This window comes from Alternaria infectoria (assembly GCF_024043175.1).
Source record: "Alternaria infectoria strain BMP 0036 chromosome Unknown scaffold_15, whole genome shotgun sequence".
In the NCBI taxonomy this organism is placed as follows: Eukaryota; Fungi; Ascomycota; class Dothideomycetes; order Pleosporales; family Pleosporaceae; genus Alternaria; species Alternaria infectoria.
The window spans coordinates 277,857-296,980 of NW_026250704.1; the positions used below are offsets into that span (position 1 = coordinate 277,857).

At 54.2% G+C, this 19,124-nt stretch overlaps 8 protein-coding genes across 8 annotated transcripts; 3 read left to right on the plus strand and 5 right to left on the minus strand.

Annotated features, from left to right (window-relative positions):
* Positions 1–437: 437 nt before the first annotated feature.
* Positions 438–1,538, minus strand: J4E92_008128 (uncharacterized protein; the record flags this gene model as incomplete). The annotated part of the gene is made up of 2 exons (XM_051499484.1): positions 438–1,412; positions 1,476–1,538. 2 exons carry the CDS (start codon positions 1,536–1,538, stop codon positions 438–440), a joined length of 1,038 nt encoding a protein of 345 aa, XP_051350267.1.
* Positions 1,539–2,046: 508 nt separating this feature from the next.
* Positions 2,047–2,552, minus strand: J4E92_008129 (uncharacterized protein; the record flags this gene model as incomplete). Its single annotated transcript, XM_051499485.1, has 2 exons — positions 2,047–2,512; positions 2,545–2,552. The coding sequence occupies 2 exons, from the start codon at positions 2,550–2,552 to the stop codon at positions 2,047–2,049; spliced, it is 474 nt and encodes a 157-aa protein (XP_051350268.1).
* Positions 2,553–3,738: 1,186 nt separating this feature from the next.
* Positions 3,739–5,691, minus strand: J4E92_008130 (uncharacterized protein; the record flags this gene model as incomplete). Its single annotated transcript, XM_051499486.1, has 2 exons — positions 3,739–4,294; positions 4,346–5,691. 2 exons carry the CDS (start codon positions 5,689–5,691, stop codon positions 3,739–3,741), a joined length of 1,902 nt encoding a protein of 633 aa, XP_051350269.1.
* A 930-nt stretch (positions 5,692–6,621) lies between these two features.
* Positions 6,622–8,325, plus strand: J4E92_008131 (uncharacterized protein; the record flags this gene model as incomplete). The annotated part of the gene is made up of 1 exon (XM_051499487.1): positions 6,622–8,325. One exon carries the CDS (start codon positions 6,622–6,624, stop codon positions 8,323–8,325), a length of 1,704 nt encoding a protein of 567 aa, XP_051350270.1.
* Positions 8,326–8,800: 475 nt separating this feature from the next.
* Positions 8,801–11,884, minus strand: J4E92_008132 (uncharacterized protein; the record flags this gene model as incomplete). Its single annotated transcript, XM_051499488.1, has 2 exons — positions 8,801–10,558; positions 10,604–11,884. The coding sequence occupies 2 exons, from the start codon at positions 11,882–11,884 to the stop codon at positions 8,801–8,803; spliced, it is 3,039 nt and encodes a 1,012-aa protein (XP_051350271.1).
* A 516-nt stretch (positions 11,885–12,400) lies between these two features.
* On the plus strand, positions 12,401–13,986 carry J4E92_008133 (uncharacterized protein; the record flags this gene model as incomplete). The annotated part of the gene is made up of 2 exons (XM_051499489.1): positions 12,401–13,007; positions 13,055–13,986. 2 exons carry the CDS (start codon positions 12,401–12,403, stop codon positions 13,984–13,986), a joined length of 1,539 nt encoding a protein of 512 aa, XP_051350272.1.
* Positions 13,987–14,370: 384 nt separating this feature from the next.
* J4E92_008134 (uncharacterized protein) lies at positions 14,371–14,707 on the minus strand (the record flags this gene model as incomplete). Its single annotated transcript, XM_051499490.1, has 2 exons — positions 14,371–14,581; positions 14,661–14,707. 2 exons carry the CDS (start codon positions 14,705–14,707, stop codon positions 14,371–14,373), a joined length of 258 nt encoding a protein of 85 aa, XP_051350273.1.
* Positions 14,708–15,739: 1,032 nt separating this feature from the next.
* Positions 15,740–18,911, plus strand: J4E92_008135 (uncharacterized protein; the record flags this gene model as incomplete). The annotated part of the gene is made up of 3 exons (XM_051499491.1): positions 15,740–16,259; positions 16,308–17,832; positions 17,885–18,911. 3 exons carry the CDS (start codon positions 15,740–15,742, stop codon positions 18,909–18,911), a joined length of 3,072 nt encoding a protein of 1,023 aa, XP_051350274.1.
* Positions 18,912–19,124: the final 213 nt, after the last annotated feature.

Consider the following 19,124-nt stretch of genomic DNA (forward strand, 5'->3'; position numbering starts at 1 on the left):
TTGAGAAAGAAGAGGGATTGGGGAACGTATTTGTTGGCGCCTCTCCACCAGGTCAACTTCGATCGCGTTGGCCGCGCGGATTGGGCTTGTTTCGCCCTCGTAGTGGATTGCGGCGGCAGCGACGTGCGGAATTGAGGAAGACATTATGTAGACTTTGTAGATTGTGTAGTATGGTTTGTGTGGGTGTTGTCGTTTTGGAGACGGTCTGGCGGCGGGACGAGATAGCCCTCCACCACCGTCCACCCTCACTGTCACCTTGTATTCTGCAAATCCCCGTTCACCGCGAGTAGACAGCTCCTATTGTACTACTTGTGTACCCCAAACGGGTCTATTATCTCTAGGAAAGCGCACTGAAGCCACGCTGGTAAACACTAGGCTACCTTAAACCCATGCTGTCACCTCCTCACATTGTCTTGTAGCAGTCCGCACACACACAGTTACGCGACCATGAAGCTGCTACCATCGATACCATAGTTCCTCGTCAACCTCCTGCCGTAGTTCCTTGCGACCTCGAACCGTAATTTCCCCTCAGGATGCGGCTCGTGGAAATTGATTGGCTGCTTTACCGTAATGACACCCCCCTCTCTCGGTGTGAAGCGCCATACAGAGCCGTATACCTTCTCGGGTGAGAAGCCAATCGTGTTCATAGCTGAGAGGAATTCAGTCCATGGGACTTCACCGGGATGCGAGCTTGCAGACGGCTGGAAGAATATAGTCGAGAATGTGTGCTGTGTCTTTTTCCCAACGGTGAAGCGCGGTGTAGGCGGAGTGTTTGTTTCCTCAGAAGCGACTGGCTGCAAGTCTGCTGCGACTTCGACAGGCTCAGTGGAAGGATCATTCGCAATCCCCCTGGTCTTGCGCTTCTCACTCCGAATTGGAAGGTCTACAGGGTCGGGCTGCTGCTCCGGTATGAGAGGCGTGATGTATTCCTGCAGGGCAGCATCTTTCTTCGCTTTGTTGGAAGGTTTCGCCGGTTCTATCCAGTCTGGCGTCCGTTGTATTTGTCCTCTTGACGGCGCTAGGGATTCAAGAGCCTCGAGGTGTTTTTTCTTCAAATACTTCTGCACGTGAGCATCGAACTTGCTCCAAAGCTCATCGAGCCGTCGTTCAGTAGCCTGCATAATCTCTACGTTCTCTTTGGTTCTTCGCTTGCCGACAGGGTACGGCATTGTCTTTGGATGCCCGAGCTCACCAAGAAGGAGAAAATCATATCGGCGTTTGGCATCGTATTCTGGACCGCATTCCGGGTCTAAGATCACGTTTAGTTCTTTCACAGAAACCTCCATGACTATCTCGTGATAGTCGCGGTCGGCTCCAACGGTACAGTACTGCTCATCAGGTTTGAAAGCTTGTGGGCACACCAGGCGCAGGCGAGCTCGTAGTTCAAAACAGATAGCTAGGTCTGACACGAGCTATCAACGTGTACGAGGTCAGTGGCTATCTCATACGCATTTCTTACATGGGTAATGACTGACCTGTGCGACCAAGGGTGTGATTCTGTACTTCTGGTCCTTGTCCTGTTGTATAACTCGAGCCATTTCCCTGACTACAATTTGAGGAACCCCAAGGCCTTCCTCAGACCAAAGCAAGGAACACAGCCATAACAAATAGTCTTTCCCAAAAGAGCTCGGGTCTCTGAGCAGGGGTAATTCCTCTGGAACTGCATGGTCACGTACGAACATGCCGCGCACCGGTGGTGAGCCAATGAAGCAACTCGGCAACCGTGAAGCTAGGCTTTTGATAAGGCGCATATCAAGTAAATCTTTCAAGTCCGCGACAGCCTCTACCCATGCATCATGCCCTTCTTGTTTCTCCAACCGTGTCAACAGCAGCCGAGCAACCTTGTGTAGAGCAGCTTGTGCAGCATGCCACATGACAAGATTCTCGTAATAATCCATGATGATCGAGTATATCGTAATGTGCCAAAAGTCTTTTTGAAGGGCTGGATCAGTAAGATGGGGGCTTTTCCTTCCCTTCCTGTCCAATACATGTGTAGGGCTGTGTTCATCTACATGCATCGGGTCAGCGTGCTTCAATCGATGCTCCTCACGGCGCCTCGCACTTACAGAACTCGCTAACAGCATTAGTGAAATAGGATGGATCATCGCGCATAGCCCAGGCATGGTCCTTCCACTCGTGTATTCTAGCCGCTATAGAGGACATGATTTTGAGAAAGTCTTCCCATTGTGGGGCGGTATATGGAATGTCTTGGGCTAGTGCGAAAGCCGAGTCCCATCCATCCTCTTTTGTCGTTCTTATTTCGGGGGGCTCGGGTTGTTCGGGGGCTTGGAAGAAGGCCTTGAACCCGTCCAGACCACCTTCTACGTCGGGAAGTAGCTCAAGGCAGATCTTGACGAGGAAGGCCATCAGAGGCTGCTGTATCTGTAGGACGATAAGAGCCTCGCTCGCGCGCCTCACGTGTTTTTGAGATTCCAGAGCGACCGGAAGCTTGACCGGAAGCCCGTATTCTTGTAGATCAGTAGGATGCATCATCAGATAGTAACCCCATTCGCTGGGTTTGTATTTATCTTGCCATTCGCGTACTGTCTCATTTTCCGAACTACGTGAAACTTCCCCATCTTCGGGTTCCTTGCCGTTGGATTCGTCTTCCAATATAGCTTTGTGTTGGCCTTCGTCGTTTGGGTCGTAATATATCGGACGCACCTTGATAACATTGATGTTGCGACCGAGCTCTGAGCTTTGCCAATCCATCTCGGCAAAATTGTTGGGTGTATACCGTCCGCGAGAGTTCAGAAGCTGTAAGACATGTGTTGGAGTCACGAGGTCCTCTGTATTGATATATGGCCATTTGTATACATCTTCTCTGATCGTGGAAGTGGAAGCCTCGCTGAACTCTCGTCTTTCGACTCTGTAGTAGTCGCGAAGGTCTGGGCGATGCTGGTGTGGCATTTGCGTGTGCCATGATCGTTCAAGAATAGCTTTACGTTGAGTACGCGTCTTCTTTGTCCATCTCTTCCGTATAACGCCCTCGGATCTTATCAAGATGGCGTTCAGCATGCCATAGTCGGCCATTATTGACTTGACTTTTCCAAATGTCTCTTTGTGAAATTCTCCATAGGGCATTGGCACCGTTTGACCACTGTCAAGGAGCCGCCAGGGTCTCTCTGCGGGTTCTATTGGTTTGGGCTTGACGAAGTTGGTACATTTTGGCTGTTCCATAGCTGGTCGCGGTTCCTCGAGGTCAACTCCTGAGGGGGACGGAGGAAGCTTTCACGTGAGATCCTGCAGAAAAGCTGATCAATGCTGATGCGGCGGTAACGTAAGTAACCATGTAGGGATTCAATAATGACGCCAGTTCCAATCGACAACAGCCGTGTTTACTGTTCCTGCGTTATTGCGAGAAGGAAGATGGGGAACGCGAGAAAAGCGATCTGGTCGAATTGCTCGGGCCGACTGTCGCGCATTAGCCCCGCACTGCAGATCCCTACCACAAAAAGGGGCGATTTGACTGATCTCAGTAACGGATCGCAATGCACATGTCTTCTGAAGTTTTTGGTGCTGCGAAACTCCTCATTTGAGAGCAACCTGTTCCCGCACACTTCAACACATGGTCGAATAGATCCAACGACCGAATGTCCGACTCGACTTTCCTTGCGTATAAGTCGTATAGATTGCGGAAGATACAACTATGTCGAATAGAGATGAATGAACGGTGCCCAAGCAAACGCTACAACTGAATTAAAGCCATTCATGCCTCAACATCTCATGAACAACTCTTCACGCAGTGTTCCTCCCAATACCAGCCTTATACCTAGCCAAGCACCTCTCCCTCGCGAACTTATGCTCAACAACCGGCTCGGGATAGCCCTTCGCCTTCGCAATCTGCGCGGCCTTTCCACCGGCCGCATACGGATTATGTATAGCCGCCCCCTCCACCTCTGCCAGCTCCGGTAGCCACAGCTTGATAAACTCGCCCTGCTCATCGAACCTCTCCGACTGTGTCCACGGGTTGAAGATCCTAAAGTACGGTTGTGGATCTACACCTGTCGACGCACTGAAGCCCCAGCCGCCGTTGTTGGACGCGAAGTCGCCGTCGATGAGGTGCGTGATGAAGTATTGTTCGCCGAGGCGCCAGTCGAGGAGGAGGTGTTTGGCGAGGAAGGAGGCGGTTATCATGCGCAGGCGGTTGTGCATGTAGCCTGTGTGGTTGAGGCAGCGCATGGCGGCGTCGACGATGGGGTAGCCGGTCTGGCCTTGTGTCCAGGCTTGGAAGTGCGCGTCGTTGTACTCCCATTCGATGTTTGTGTATTCGAATTTGAAGGGCTTGTTCATGCTGGGGTTGTGTTAGTATATTCGTGGTATAGAGGGTATTGGTCGGGCATACCAAACGTAGGGCCAGTGTACAAGCACATGGCGATAGAAGTCCCGCCATGCGACTTCTCCCAACCAGCCTTTGACGCCATCCTTCCCTCCGTCGAGTCTCTTCGCGCTGTTGACGTCTCGAGCCATACGTATACTGGTTCGTGCCGCCAGCGTGCCAGCAGCGTGATGCACACTCACGCGTGCGGTGCTGTTCATCGCGGGAAAGTTGCGCGTGTCCTTGTATTTTACCACCTTTTCTTCCAAGAAGCGCTCCAGGCGATCCATAGCAGCGGCCTCACCTGCGGGCCACAGTTGCTGGAACCGTTCCCTCTCTTCTGCCGTCAACGCTTTGCACTCTGGTAGATCGGGGACTTTCGTGTCGAAGAGCTGAGTGAATTTCTTGCGGAAGGCTGGAGGATTTCGCTCAGGCACAGGGCGCTCGTTCATAAGATGTGGATGCTCATGCAGATGTGCAACCCATGATCGGAACCAAGGGCTGTACATCGCATATTGCTTTCCACCTCCTGTCTTGAGACTACCAGGTGGTACCACGCAGTCGTCGTGGTGCGGCTCGAAGTTGATGCCCTTCTCCAGCATCATGCGTACCAAGCGCTCCTCCCGCCGAAGCTCGTCAGGTTCGTATTCCAAGTTGCAGAAGACGTTCTTCGCATTCCATTCTTCTGCCAACTCCACCAACCGCTTTGTTACGTTCTTTCGTTCGGGAATCGTTTCGATGTAGAGGGGGATGTTGAGTTCTTCGAGTTCCTTCTTGAGTGTCTCCACAGAGCGCAACTCGAAATGACATTTTGGCGGGCTGACCAGGTGAGCCTCCCAGTCTTGCGGGCTCATGAACCAAACGCCTATCAGACCCACTCCCTTCTTCTCAGCCAATTGTGCTGCTTGAGACAAGCCAGTATTATCTCCTATCCGCAGATCCCTCTTGAACCAGTGTACCACCGCGTCGCCATGTTGCGATTTCTTCCCGTCTTTGATAGCCTCTCGTTTGTCCTTTGTACTCTCCAACGTCTTGTTCAGAATCTCGATCGGGCGCGGTACCTCATTCTGATTGTACAATGCGCATCGTTCATTGCTCATTTCGGCAGGATAGTATCGTCGATCGACGATGCCGGCTCTCTCTTCTGGTCTCGAATGGTCAAAGCCTTCTTCCTCCTTCTTCACGGCCTCTCCAGGCGCTCCATTCTCGGTGTTCTTCGCTATCGAGTCTACGGGAGGCGCGTCTTTCGAGGTGGCTTTTGGGAGAGGTTTGGCGATGCGCGAGCGCTTGTTGGGAGCGTCGCCGGACACGTCGGTGTAGTTCTTCGCGGATGCCGCATTGGCGGGTATGCTCGCTTTACGTTTCGGTGGCATCGTGGCTAGTGTCTTCGCGGGGAAGGATGGGTGTATGCGTAGAAAGGATTTGAGGGATAAGAGGAGCCTCGGACGTGCGAGCAGCATACGCGTTTCGTGGAACCGCAGAATGAGCGAGATGAGGATAACCTCCTGAAACAAGATTTAATGAAGCCATTGCCGTGCTAATTCGACGCGTTCAGCTGTCGCGTTCCCTTAGCACCGATCGATGACGCAGATGGTCCCTGGATCATGGAGAGTTCAGATCGATGCCAGATAAGCGAGCCGACCCCTGCACACTTCGAGCCGCACCATCACGTGTCCTCAGATACTTCACTTTCCCAACGCGACAAACAGTCAGTATGACAGGCTCCGTCAACATATCTCACGATATTAACACGCGAACCTAATTACGTACATTTAGCTCTCGCGACGCCTAGTGCAGCCTTCTGAGTGACCGGCCCGCCTCCAGAAAGGATTATCGCGCCTGCACTTGGCCTCGGCCGACTGTCTTCATTCCTAACGATAGATGATTGGAAAGGATTCGAGCATGGCCTAAGCAGGATACCCACCGCCCAGTGCGGCTCCGAGAGACTCCGCTATACAACAACGTCTCGAGGTCGTTGAGCCTTGGCCGCCCACAAGTCGACTGTGCCCAGGTTTTAGAGATCGTGTAGCACGACTTCCAATAGGCCTACTATCAAGAGCCTCATCCACTTCTCTCTCGAGGCGCCCAGCCGGATAGTCATGGCTATCCGTTCCGAGCTCGCTTCGGGCCGACTACCTACTATCAAACGAGTACGCGAGACACGTCTTTGGAGGCTCAACTTGAATGTCGTTTGATGCTGTTATGTGTAGCTAAATAGATACATAAGTAGTTCGAGAAAACCTTTCGGTAGGTGCTTCCATAACAAGCAGATCGTTCTGTTCCCCATCTACTACTTCCCAGACATGCTGAACATGAACGTCAAAACATTGCTTCTGCATCTTCTAACAAACATCACAAGTGCCTCTACCCTCTATCCGACAGTCAAAACGACCAACGGAACCCTCACTGGAATACACAATCCAAACTACAACCAAGACTTCTTCCTCGGCATCCCCTATGCCCAACCCCCAACCGGGCCCCTCCGCTACCGCCGCCCTGCGCCTCTCGCCCATCGCTTAGGACACTTCGACGCAAACAATTACGGACCAGGATGCATTTCCACATCCATAAACCTGCCCGTATTCTCACAGACCACACCATCCTACCCCGAAAGCGAAGATTGCCTAACCCTCAATATCGTCCGACCCGCTGGTCTCGACAAAGGCCCTAAACTCCCCGTCCTACTCTTCATCCACGGCGGTGGTTTCCAGGAAGGTAGTGGTGGGGATCAACGCTACAACATGTCTTTCCTCGTGAAAGAATCAGTGACAGTCGGCGCGCCTATCATCGGCGTTACGATCAACTACCGGCTATCTGGTTTCGGTTTCTTGCCCGGTAGTGCGGTACTTGAGTCTAAAGTAGCGAATCTGGGTTTGCACGACCAGCGCCTGGCGCTTTGGTGGGTGAAGGATAATATCGCTGCGTTTGGTGGAGATGCGGAAAAGGTTACGATCCAAGGAGAGTCGGCGGGTGCGATGTCAATTGGACATCACCTTGCTGCGTATGGAGGGAAAGATGAGGGTCTTTTCCGCGCCGCGATTGTACAAAGTGGTGGGCCAGCTGTTGATGCGAGGGGGATGTCGGTGCGAGAGCAGGACGTCTTCTACGACAACTTGCTCAGGCAGACTGGTTGTATGCTCGAAGAGGACACGCTCGACTGCCTGAGAAGTCTACCCGCCGAGGCGCTCAAGGCTGTCTTCCAACATCAATCATTGATCCCAGTTCAAGACGGCGAGTTCTTCGATGGAAACTCGCGGATGGCTTTGAAGCAGGGTAGATTTGTACGGGTGCCCATACTCGCTGGTGCGAATACGAATGAGGGTACATCTTTCACCATAAGTCAGGGTTTGAAAGGTATAAGTGATCCCACCCAGTTCCGGGCAGTCGTTGCGGGATGGTTGGGCCCTGGCATAGCCAGTACGACGGTGGATAGTATCGCTGCTGAGTACCTCGAGCGGATGTCGCCCGAGAATCTACAGGATTCCCTCGGTACTGTGTTGCCATCATCCCGCCCAGATTACGGTAGTCTCTACGGAAGAATTTCCTTATTCGTAGGCGATTATATCTTCATTGCTGCAAGGCGCCTTGCCACAGAGACGTGGGCTGAATATGGCGTTCCTGCTTACAGCTACCGTTTCGACACCGTGGGGAGCGGTGTTTCGGCCGAAACTCTAGGTGCCGCGCACTACACAGAGATTCCGTTTGTGTTTGGCAATGTCGAGGGTGTTGGACATGAGGTCAACTTTCTTGCTTCCAACTCTACGGAAGAAAGCGACCATCTCGTCAGGCTCAGTAAGCGCATGTGCAGGATGTGGGTGAGCTTTGTTAACGAGCTCTCGCCGAATGCTCGTTATGCTCTGGACTCTAGAACAACCTGGCCGACATACACAAAAGAGAGCGCTAGGAACATGCTCTTCAAGAAAAGTGGCATCAGTCTGGAAGAAGATACTTGGAGGGCGAGTGCGATCAGTCGGATGAATAACGCTGCCGTCGGCTTGGAAGCCTAGTAAGCTGTTCATATAAAGTTTATTGATTTGATAGTAGCCCACGCCAGCGACATATTTTGTACACTCGTGGCCCACACGTCCTCTCAAACATGGTGCATTAAGATGAAAACATAGACTAGTGGTATCATCGGAAAGGTGTCCTGGCCTGGTATAGCTCTCTACCAATATCAGAACCTCATAAGATAAGAGTGAATGCAACATGTCGTCGGCAATACTTGGGAACATAGTACATCAAGTGGATGGCAATATGCCCGGCATGAAAGCCAGGCAAATGCAATTTTTCAGTAGTATTACTATAATACACAGGCTTACTAACAGCCGTTCTAATTCGCATCGTTCAGTAAAAAATCACACCCGCCCATCTCAGCCCAGCACAGCTCGCTATCGCATGAAAACAATGAATCAATCAATCAAGCACGTATATACTGTCATCGCTATCCTCGCCTCCGTCTTCATTACGAGGCGACAATCGCTTCTAACGACTTCCTCTCCTCTCTGGGGCTGGACCGGGAACCATGACTTTGAACGGCATCTCGCGACCCGCGGCACCTCCGACATTCATCGGTGCGTATGGGCTGAAATGCTGTCCTTGCTGCTGCTGGTGTTGTTGCTGAGATGGTGCGGGTGCCAGTACTTGCTGTCCGTTCTGGCCGGTAGTAGCAGCACTCCTAGGCAGTGACTGGCCACTGCTCTTGGGTCTGCCTCCGGCTGGGCTTTGGGGACCGTACGGGCTGGGGTATGTGGGCATGTTCATGGGTGCTGGGGCGAGTTGGCGGGGACCTCCAAACGGTCCGCCTGCTGTGCTCGGGGGTTGGGTAAGGGGAATTCCGCTGTGGGCGTGTGGCGCGTGATGGGGATATGGGCTAGGGAAAGAACCAGTGGGAAGGGCCGCAAGTGGCGAGTACTGCATCATCATGTGTTGTGGTGGAGGCGGTCCGCTGAGGTACATGTAGTGTTGCGGCGGGCCTTGGGTATACTGCAGGTACGCTTCTGGCGGAGGGTGATGGGGACTGTGTTGAGGAGCGTGCTGTGGATGGTGTATCGGAGATGCTTGCTGGGAATGCGAAGGCTGCGATTGCGGTGTAGCGCCAGTCGCCGAGCCTTCAGACTGCCGGGCACCCTTTTGCGTCGCGGATTTTTCGCGCGGATCGGGTGTTGGGGTAATTCCGGCCTGCGCTTCCTCCTCCCGCTTCTTTGCCTTGCGTTCGGCCCACCACATGGTCATGGATTGACTGCGCTTCTCTGATTTTACGCGCGGTTTCCGTCGCGAGCCTGACGCTGGGGATGAGTCGTCCGCGTAGCTGTTGTTGGCTGTATACTGACTAAGGGGGGCAGTGAGCATGTACGCGTCAGGAGTACTGGATTCGCTCGGATGCACAAGTGGTACCTCTGTGTTGGGCGCAGAATACTGTAGTGTGCCTTGAAAAACCGTCTCAGCAGAGTTCGGTGCCATTATGGGTATGCCTTCCGGGAACGGCTGGGCATCAATAGTAAACTGACCTTGACCTTCACTCATTGAGTTCAGTGCTGGTGGTGGAGCGTTTGGGCCATGTGCCGAGGGTGCTGGGGTTCCTGATTCGCTGGTCTTCTTTCGTGGGCCTTTCTTTACTCCAAAGTCACTACGGCGAGCTACGTTCTTACTACCGGCTGGACGTCCACGCTTAGGGTTAGCATCTGAATACTCGTCTACGTCCATGGTTGATGAGTCCTCGTCCCCGGAACTACCGACAACTGATTCCTCTCTCATTTCTTGGATGCGTTGATGGAGCAAGTTACTAGCCGTTGTCCGGGCTCGCTTTACGCCTCGTCCTTCTGGCTCTGGGGTCTCGGAAGTTGGCTTCGTGAATCGACTAACACCTTTCTTGCGCGCGCCGCCCCAGCCGTTGTGCTTCTTGGGGGTGTTGGCACCAGTTCCTGTGTCAGTACCGTCAAACTTGCGGGTGGCTCGTCGTTGCCGCTTAGAGGGTCGACCTTCACCGTCTTCTTCGTCTTCCTCTTCACTGGGAGCTGCCGACTCAAGCTGGTCCCGTGTGCGACGCGTGCGTAGTTCTCTCTTGCCACCCTTGTCCGCGCCTGGCCGCTGTAAGAAAGGATCCTGACAGCCGGGTGGCTTCTTTGGGTCGTAGATATAGCCATAGAGGTCGGCCTCTTTCATGTCCTCGAAGACTTCCGGAGCCAGCGGGATACGTCCACCGTTGCAAGCCTTCTTGGCTGGATGCATGTGAGGTGCAGTCTGGGACTATTAGTAGATACATATGAAATGATGACAGTAACATACCCTTGCGTCCAACACGAGATACTCGTCCTGCCAAGCTTTGAGGATCTGTTGCGTGTTCTGCGTTAGAGCGTAGAGATTCTCAGTACTCCGTTGCGCTGCTGGAAACTTCGTCAAGGCGGCGATAGCAGCTTGTACGTCAGTCATCGGCTTGAAGCGCTTCTGCAGGAGGTAGTCTGCTCTATCTTCGCACTCGGCTTCGATCGGAGAAGGCGCGTCTTCAATGAAGGGATCGGGAAGATCTGACTCGGAAAGCATATCCTCCTCAGGCTCTAGCAGTTTTGGGACTGCGGACTCCGCAGGCGTCGATGCAGAATCTCGCGGTGTCTGTGAGGCTGACTCTGGCAGCGCGATCTTGGGTACCGCAAGCTTGGTGGATCTCCTCGACGTGGGCTCTGGTCTTGACTCGCGTGTCGGCGCTGATGTATGTGAACCGCCATCGAGTGAGTCTTGACCGGGTGGCGCAGAACCTTGGGGTGTTCTGGATGGTTTCTGTACAACGTCTATGCGATCATACTCGGCCTCGCTCTCGTCATCCTCAATCGCTTCTTCGTTCTCATCATCAGAACTATGCAGACGGTTGTTGTTGAGAAGTCGCATGGATGGCTTGGCGTTGCCGTTGGGTGTGCTCTGATTGGATGGCTGATCATCATCATCTTCTGTAAGTGGAAACATGGCGGCAGCATTGCGAGATGCTTTTGATGGCGCAGATGAAGTTCCTCGTGAAGTACCGCCGCGACCGCGTCCTCCTCGACTGCCTCTGCCGCGACCGCCTCGACCGCGTCCGCCACGTGAGCCTCGACCACCGCGTCCACGACCTCTTGGCGCTGGCGGAGGCGCAACAGGCACTTCAACCTCACTCTCTTCGGCACTCTCATCTTCAGACTCCGAGGCTTCTTCTGGAGTAGGTGAGCGCTCTGGGAGTGCGCCAACGATAGACTTGCGTTCTTTGGGAAGTTTTCCATGGTGCTTCTTCAGACCGTCAAAGAACTCGGGTGACAGACCAAAGACCATGAACAACGGGTGCTCATATGATGCGTAGATTTCGGACGCGGACGGCGCCTCGAATGAATTACCAGAAATGTTGGAAGCTGAGCGAGTTGTCTTCCTAGTGATGGTAGGACTCAGTTTGGTAGGACTGAATGCTGGTGCAACCGTGTCTGGCGCATCTGGTTCTGATGGCGCTTGTTTTGCTGCTTGACCACGGGTCCGGGAAAGCGTGTCATCTTGCTGCGAATTGCGACGTGTGGCACCGCGCGTAGCCGCACCCCGTGGACGTGGCATCAGGAAGATACGCGGGGCCAATGCAGGTAGTGAATGTTGTGTTGAGTTTGATGTGGGTGTACCTGTCGGGACAATGTCTCCATGTAGGGGCCGAAGGGGCGTAGCGCGAATCGCAAGCCTTCAGGGTGACAAAAGCTGTGAGCGAAGAAGATGAACAGAACCTTGCGCTTCCGCAAAGAGCGCGCGCAAATAAAAGCTAGCAGGTGATAGAGGGTATCTTGAAAAGGAAATGGGAAATGGAATAGTCAGTGAATCGAGTGTGATGATCTTTGTTACGGGGCGTGGCTGCTTCAGCAAAAGCGAGCCGAACCATGATCGCGCTTGGCGCATGCGCAGGCAGCCAATGACATCAACACGCTAAACTGACTGGCATCTAGCTGTCAGATGGTCCAAACAAGACGGCCATGACTTGATGTTTGCAGTGATATCCGCCGACTGTATACGCCTCCGCTCTCTCAGTGACTCGTGACTGTGGGCACTATCACCTTGAACTAGTCTCCTTATCTTCCATCCATCATGCCACCCAAGACAGCTGACGAAGAGCTCGCGGAACTGGAAGCTCTGGCTGGGGAGACTCCCGCACCCCCGCCGAAGCATGCCAAAGGGTCCCGCGCACCACGCCAGAAGATCCAGCGCCAGGAGGATGAAGATGCTCTGAAGGACCTGGATGAGCTGGAGCAATTGGGCAAGGCTCAACCAGCAGCTCCCCGCCAGATCAGTCGTCCAAACACACCCAAAGTAGCCTCGTCATCGACCACATCGAGCAGCCGCCGCGCACCAGGCGTAGCTACTCCCTCTTCCACTGGATCAGCACGTACAAGCGAAGACAACCGACCTTCAGTGCCGAGGAAATCAGGGGAGAGTACCCGTTCGTACCACCAGAGCTTCGCGCCAACCCGAGAGGCGCCCGCCAAACAACAAGCACCTGAGCCCCAGGAGGAGAAGCAGTCAGGTGGATCTTGGTGGGGAGGTGGATGGGGAGGACTGGTGTCAACAGCCACTGCAGCAGCAGAGACGGCGAGGAAGCAAGCGGAAGCCGCCTACCAAGAGATCCAAAAGAACCAAGAAGCCCAGCGATGGGCGGAGCAAGTACGAGGGAACGTTGGTGCTCTTCGCGGCATTGGTACAATTCCATTTCCCACCATGTCATCTCAGTCTAACATGCTACAGGAGGTGAACTCGGCAAGCGTGCCGTACCTACCTTTACCAACATCCTAAACACCCTCGCACCACCCATCTCCCAGCATGAACGCCTCCAGATCCACATCACACACGACCTCATCGGGTACCCCTCGCTCGACCCCCTCATCTACCAGACATTCGCCGGCGTCATGGCACAAGTAGAAGGCGGAGACCTCATGGTCATCCAACGCGGCTCCGAGTCAACACAGCGCGGATCATTGGACGGCTACCGGGGCGGCGGTGGGGGCTGGAACGACGGGCCATGGTGGCGACACACCGACAAGCGCGACCTCTCCGTGGTCAAAGGACTCGTAGAAGGCACAAAGCTCGCACGCGTCAGCGCAGAGTCGTACGCGAACGAGTTCTTTGGTGCGAGAGGAGGTGTTGAAGAAGCAGCCAAGCAAGCGACAGAAGTCCTGAGCGAGACGAACCCCGTCAGGAGCAGCGACATCTTTATTGCGATCCAAGCTATCAGCTATCCCGTACAAGACGAACTCTTCGCTACATCCTCCTCAGAAGAAAAGTCGGATGTGGAAGAACAAAAGGAGGACGAGGAGGAGGTGGCTTTCGCTATCTACCTGCACGACCCTATCCACGGCATCTCCTTCAAGTCCATCAGCCAGTCTTTCCCGTCGAAATGGGTCGACTGGCTAGATGCGCCGGCCAATACCGAGGCCGAGGGCGAGGAGCAACAACTACCGCAGGAAATTTATGAGATTATCGAGAGTGGTGGTGTGGATCCACGGGAATGGGTTAGCGAGTGGATGGAGGAGACGATCAATTTGAGTGTGGGTATTGTTGCACAGCGCTATGTCGCACGAAGGATGGGCGTTGGAGAGGGTGGACTGGGCAGAGGAAAGGCGAGGGAAGCTGTGGTGGATGCTGGGGGTGGTGAGGCTGCACGAGCGGGTATTATTTGAGGATATGGAGTGGACTTGATGGTATTTCTTCCATTTCTCTGGTCGCGGCAGGGCGCTGGGATATGCTACCTGAATACTCACTGGATGGGCTCGGCATTTGCCTCGCGAATGGACACTGTTGTTCGAATTACGATATCTTCAGCTTCCATCCCATGTCCTTCAAGTATGCCTTCTGTCGTTGATTCCTTCAGGTAACCACTAATGACCTGGCTTGTATCGCGTGATACCGATCGTATAAGGCTCATCTTTTCCTACGCTGAACACCATTCTCGCTGTCCATGAAGCCGCTCTCGCGTCGAGGCGCATTACTTCATGCCAAACCTCAGAGACCCAGGTCATAATTCCACGCGCCTTGCCAGATATCTATCCCACGAAGTCCACATTTCAACCACTCTTCTTCTTGTCACCGGGTTCCCTCTTATCCCTCTTTCCCCCCTTGAGTATCTCCAAATGCCCCGCCTTCTGCGCAAGCATCTTCTCTGTATTGCCTACGAGCCCAGAGCTGCTCTTGTGCTTGATCTTGTTTTGTGTGATGATGGACGCTTTCTTGGGCTTGATGACGCGGGCGCCGGTTTGTTTGCGCGCGACCGAGGACCTAGAGTTCCGATGTTAGTATGCGTGTTGGGAGAACAGTTTGCGCTTGGTGGAGTGTTGAGCGCGGGGAGAGGACGCACTTCTTCGGAGGAGCGGCCTTGGTCTTCTTGATTGCGCCTTGGGCCATTGCGACGGTCGGCTGTAGACGCGTGCGTGGGGTCGAGTATGCGGAGGTTTGACAAAAGTCGGAGCGTCCTGGACTCCCTTCCGGAACGGTGAAGGAAGGCTTAGTCGGGTGATTGATCTCCGAACACGACTAATCACACGATAGTATGCAAATCTCCACTAATCGAGTCGGAGGTTGCTGTGGCGCTATTGGGGGTAAGACGGCTGTATGTTTCTTTGGATAATTCGCGCTTCCAACATTTTTCGCGATGCTTGGCGCCTTGCCGCCGCACTAGGCCCAGAGCGGTTTGAGCAGTTTGCGGGGGACTGCATTTAGCCTTTTCACCCACCGTGGGGAGTGCCGCTCCATGAGCCCGTAGACCCGTTTTCCAAGCCCCTTCGCGCTGCGCACCCTGCGTTTCTTTTGGAAATCTCCGTGTGCAAAGAGGGGGATCAGGCGGCCTCATGTTTGTCGTCAAGGGAAAGCATGGCGAACTGACACGGAACAATTTCTGCGTCGTCTCAGCATCCCAGAGATGGTATCCGATTGTCTGGACGCCGAGTTGGTACCAATCAATCGCACAGCGCCTTTGCTACCGACTTTCCATGTGCAGTGCATGGATCCGGATATTTGCATGCTGCACGTGTCCTCCGACCTACCGCCAAGACTGCTTGCTTGCCCTTCTAGAAGTCTTGCAGCGACAAGGCGACTGGCTCATGTACGTCACGTCAATTTAGCCATAGAACAACCGGTCCCGGCTGGGGTAAAGCGACTAGGGTCCCTCAATATCGGGCCGTTGGCCAGCAACTGCATGCTGTTCCTGGATATGCAGTCGCTGCTAGACATTTCATGGGAAGGTGGTCATTCGATGTACGAACATGCACGATGACTAGTCGACTAAACGGCTAGGGCGGTGCGGATCTCTTGGTGACTATGGGGTTACCGTCGTGGCTATCACCGCGGCGTATGTTCTGGGGAAGCCATTCAAAAGCTGGGGATTCTCCGCGTTTTCGTTCGCTGTTCAGGACGTTGCTCGACTACTGACCAGGCATCATGGAGCTCTTCTCTCGCACCGTGGTCAGCGCCCTGTCGCTTTCCGTCGCCTTTGCTGGCTCGGCTTCTGCTCTTGAGGCCTTCCGCAAGCCTACTGTTTCTTCTACAGAAGGCGATGGCTCGTCTCTTCTCGCCGCTCGTGGCTCTCCTGTCAGTATTCACGCTGATGCTGCGGATTGGCCCGGTGTTCTGCGCGCTGCTCACGACCTTGCTATCGACTTCGGACGGGTTACGGGTACCAATGGTACTCTGATGACTTCTGGAACGCCGACGGCTAATGCTTCCATGATCTTCAATGTTACTGGCATTGGCGAGGATTGGAGCGTTAGTGGCAGTGCTGCGTCCAACTCATCTGCTGGCACCATCATCGTGGGAACCATTGGCAACTCAAGTCTGATCGACGACATGATTGCGAGCGGACAGCTCGACGTCAGCGAGGTTGAGGGTCAATGGGAGTCCTACGTTAGTGCGGTGGTGAAGCAGGCTGGAAACATGACTGGCGACGCACTTGTCATTGCTGGTATGTATCCCGAGATTGGTCTTGATGCTCGACGCTAACTCTTTATAGGCAGCGATCGCCGCGGTGCCATCTACGGTATCTACGATATATCTGAGCAAATCGGTGTCTCGCCATGGCACTGGTTCGCCGACGTACCTGCGAAGAAACATGACTCCATCTACATGCTCCAAACCACCAAAGTCCAGAAGACGCCATCTGTCAAGTACCGTGGTTTCTTCATCAACGACGAAGCCCCTGCTCTGACCGGCTGGGCCAACGACCGCTACCCTCAGTCTCCCTATGGCGCACCGTTCGGAGCTCAGTTCTACTCCAAGGTCTTCGAACTGCTGCTCCGCTCCAAGGCCAACTACCTCTGGCCGGCTATGTGGAACGGCATGTTCAACGTCGACGATGCCCGCAACCAGCCGCTTGCCGACGAGTACGGTATCGTGATGGGAACATCGCACACTGAGCCCATGGTTCGTGCCACCCAGGAATGGAGCAAGGTCGCCAAGGGTGCCGAATCTGGCTGGTCTTGGGCGACCAACAACGCTACTCTCTACGACTACTTCATGGAGGGTGCCGTGCGCGCTGCTCCCTACGAGAACGTCGTCACTGTCGGTATGCGCGGATACCACGACACTGCTATGTCTTCCGATGTCCAAACCTCGGTCCTTGAGGCCGTGGTCGACGCTCAGCAAGACATTCTCACCAAGGTTCACGGCGACGCGTCCGAGGTTCCTCAGATGTGGTGTTTGTACAAGGAAGTCCAGGACTACTTTGAGGCTGGCATGAAAGTTCCCGACTGGGTTACTCTCCTCTGGACTGAGGACAACTGGCAAAACATTCGTCGTCTCCCAGTTGGCGACGAGAAGAACCGATCCGGAGGTGCTGGTGTCTACTACCACTTCGACTACGTCGGTGACTCTCGCAACTACAAGTGGCAAGATACGATCCAGCTCCAGAAGACTTACGAGCAGATGAAGTTGGCCAAGGACCGTGAGGCTGACCGGATCTGGATCGTCAACGTCGGTGACATCAAGCCCGCTGAGATCGCCATCAGCCATTGGTTCGACATTGCCTACGACATGGACTCTTACAACCACGACTCAGTGCCTGAGTGGCTCGCTGGATTCGCCGCCCGTAACTTCGGTGAAGAGCATGCTGAGGAGATCGCCGAGATTATGGACGAGTACGGTTTCCTCGCCAACATGCGCAAGTTCGAATGGGTCGAGCCCTCTTCCTTCAGCGTTCTCAACTACGAGGAGGCTGACCGCATCCTCGCTCACTGGGAGTCACTCGCCGAACGCGCCAACAAGGTCAACGCTGCGCTTTCTCCTGAACAACAGCCAGCATTCTACGAGATCATTTTGCACCGTGTCCTTGCTGGAGGCAACCACGTCGATGTACAGGTTTCGGGCGCCAGGAACATCATCTACGCGCAGATGGGCCGCAACAGCGCCAACAGATGGATGCAGCGTGTGATTGATGGCATGAACAAGGACCACAACCTCACCCGCCTCTACCACACTCAGCTCAACGGCAAGTGGGACCACATGATGGACCAGACCCATCTTGGTTACCAAGGATACTGGTAAGTTTCCAATGACCTTGCGGTGGAAATCATGATATTAACCCAATCGCAGGCAACAACCTATGCGGCAGTCTACCCCCGACCTCCGCTGGGTACAGACTCAAGAGCGCTCCCTAGCAGGTGACATGGGCATCTCAGTCGAGGGCTCAAACGCCACCATTCCCGGTGACGACATGTGGCACAGCAACGGAGGTGGCTCGCTGACCCTCCCGGCCATGACACCCTTCACCCCCAAGCGCTGGATCGAGATCTCTCACCGCGGTACCGGCGCCTTCAACTGGAACATCAGCGCTGATCCCTTTGTCACTCTCTCCGAAGCCAAGGGAACCATGCAGCCCAACGATGAAGATATCCGCATCTACGTCGACGTAGACTGGACCAAGGTCGAAGACGGCTTCGGCGCCCAGAGCAAGCTCAACTTCTCCAGCTCCACCGACTTCGGCACCCAAGGCGGAAACCCCCAAGTCATGCTCATGGTAAACAAGACGTCCATCCCCTCCGACTTCAACGCCGGCTTCGTCGAATCCGCGGGTCAACTCGCTTTCGAAGCAGAGCACTACACGCGCTCCACCCCTGGTTCCTCCGACAACGAATACATGGTCCTCCCCAAATACGGCCGTACCATATCTGGCGTCAAGCTCGCGAACAACCTAGCCGAAGGCCTCGATTCCTCAAGCGCACCAAGTCTGGAATACGACTTCGTCACTTTTACACCCACCACCAAGGCCAAGGGCCTCAACCTCACCCTCATCCTCACACCCACCCACAACATCAACCCAAAGGTTCCCCTCGCCTACATCGCCCAGATCGACAACAAAACCGAAGCCCGCCGCCAGTTCGTCATCGACCAGCCGCAGCCCAACTTCCCTGTTGGATGGGGTGTTGCGGTTGCGGATAGCGCGTGGAAGAACACTACCAACCACGGTGAACTTGCACCTGGTAAGCATACTCTCAAGCTGTGGCTTGTAGAGGCGAATGTTATTCTGCAGAAGGTTGTCTTGGATCTGGGAGGTGTTGTTTACAGTCATAATGGGCCGCCGGAGAGTTATCGCGTTGGCGGGAATGCGACTATGCACTAGAGGGATTGGTGCTAGAGGGGATGCGAAAGAAGATAGTATGTGAGATGGATTCAGTAATGTAATGTGTTCATTCGCAATGAGTTGTTGAAACGCGTGTGTGTCTAGACGTGAGGTTGTACGATATGCGATGACAACGGACCGATGCGGTGAGATTAGCTGGAGTGGTCGCCATGCCATGGCGGACCGATTCTCGTGCAAATGGGGAAATGCTGC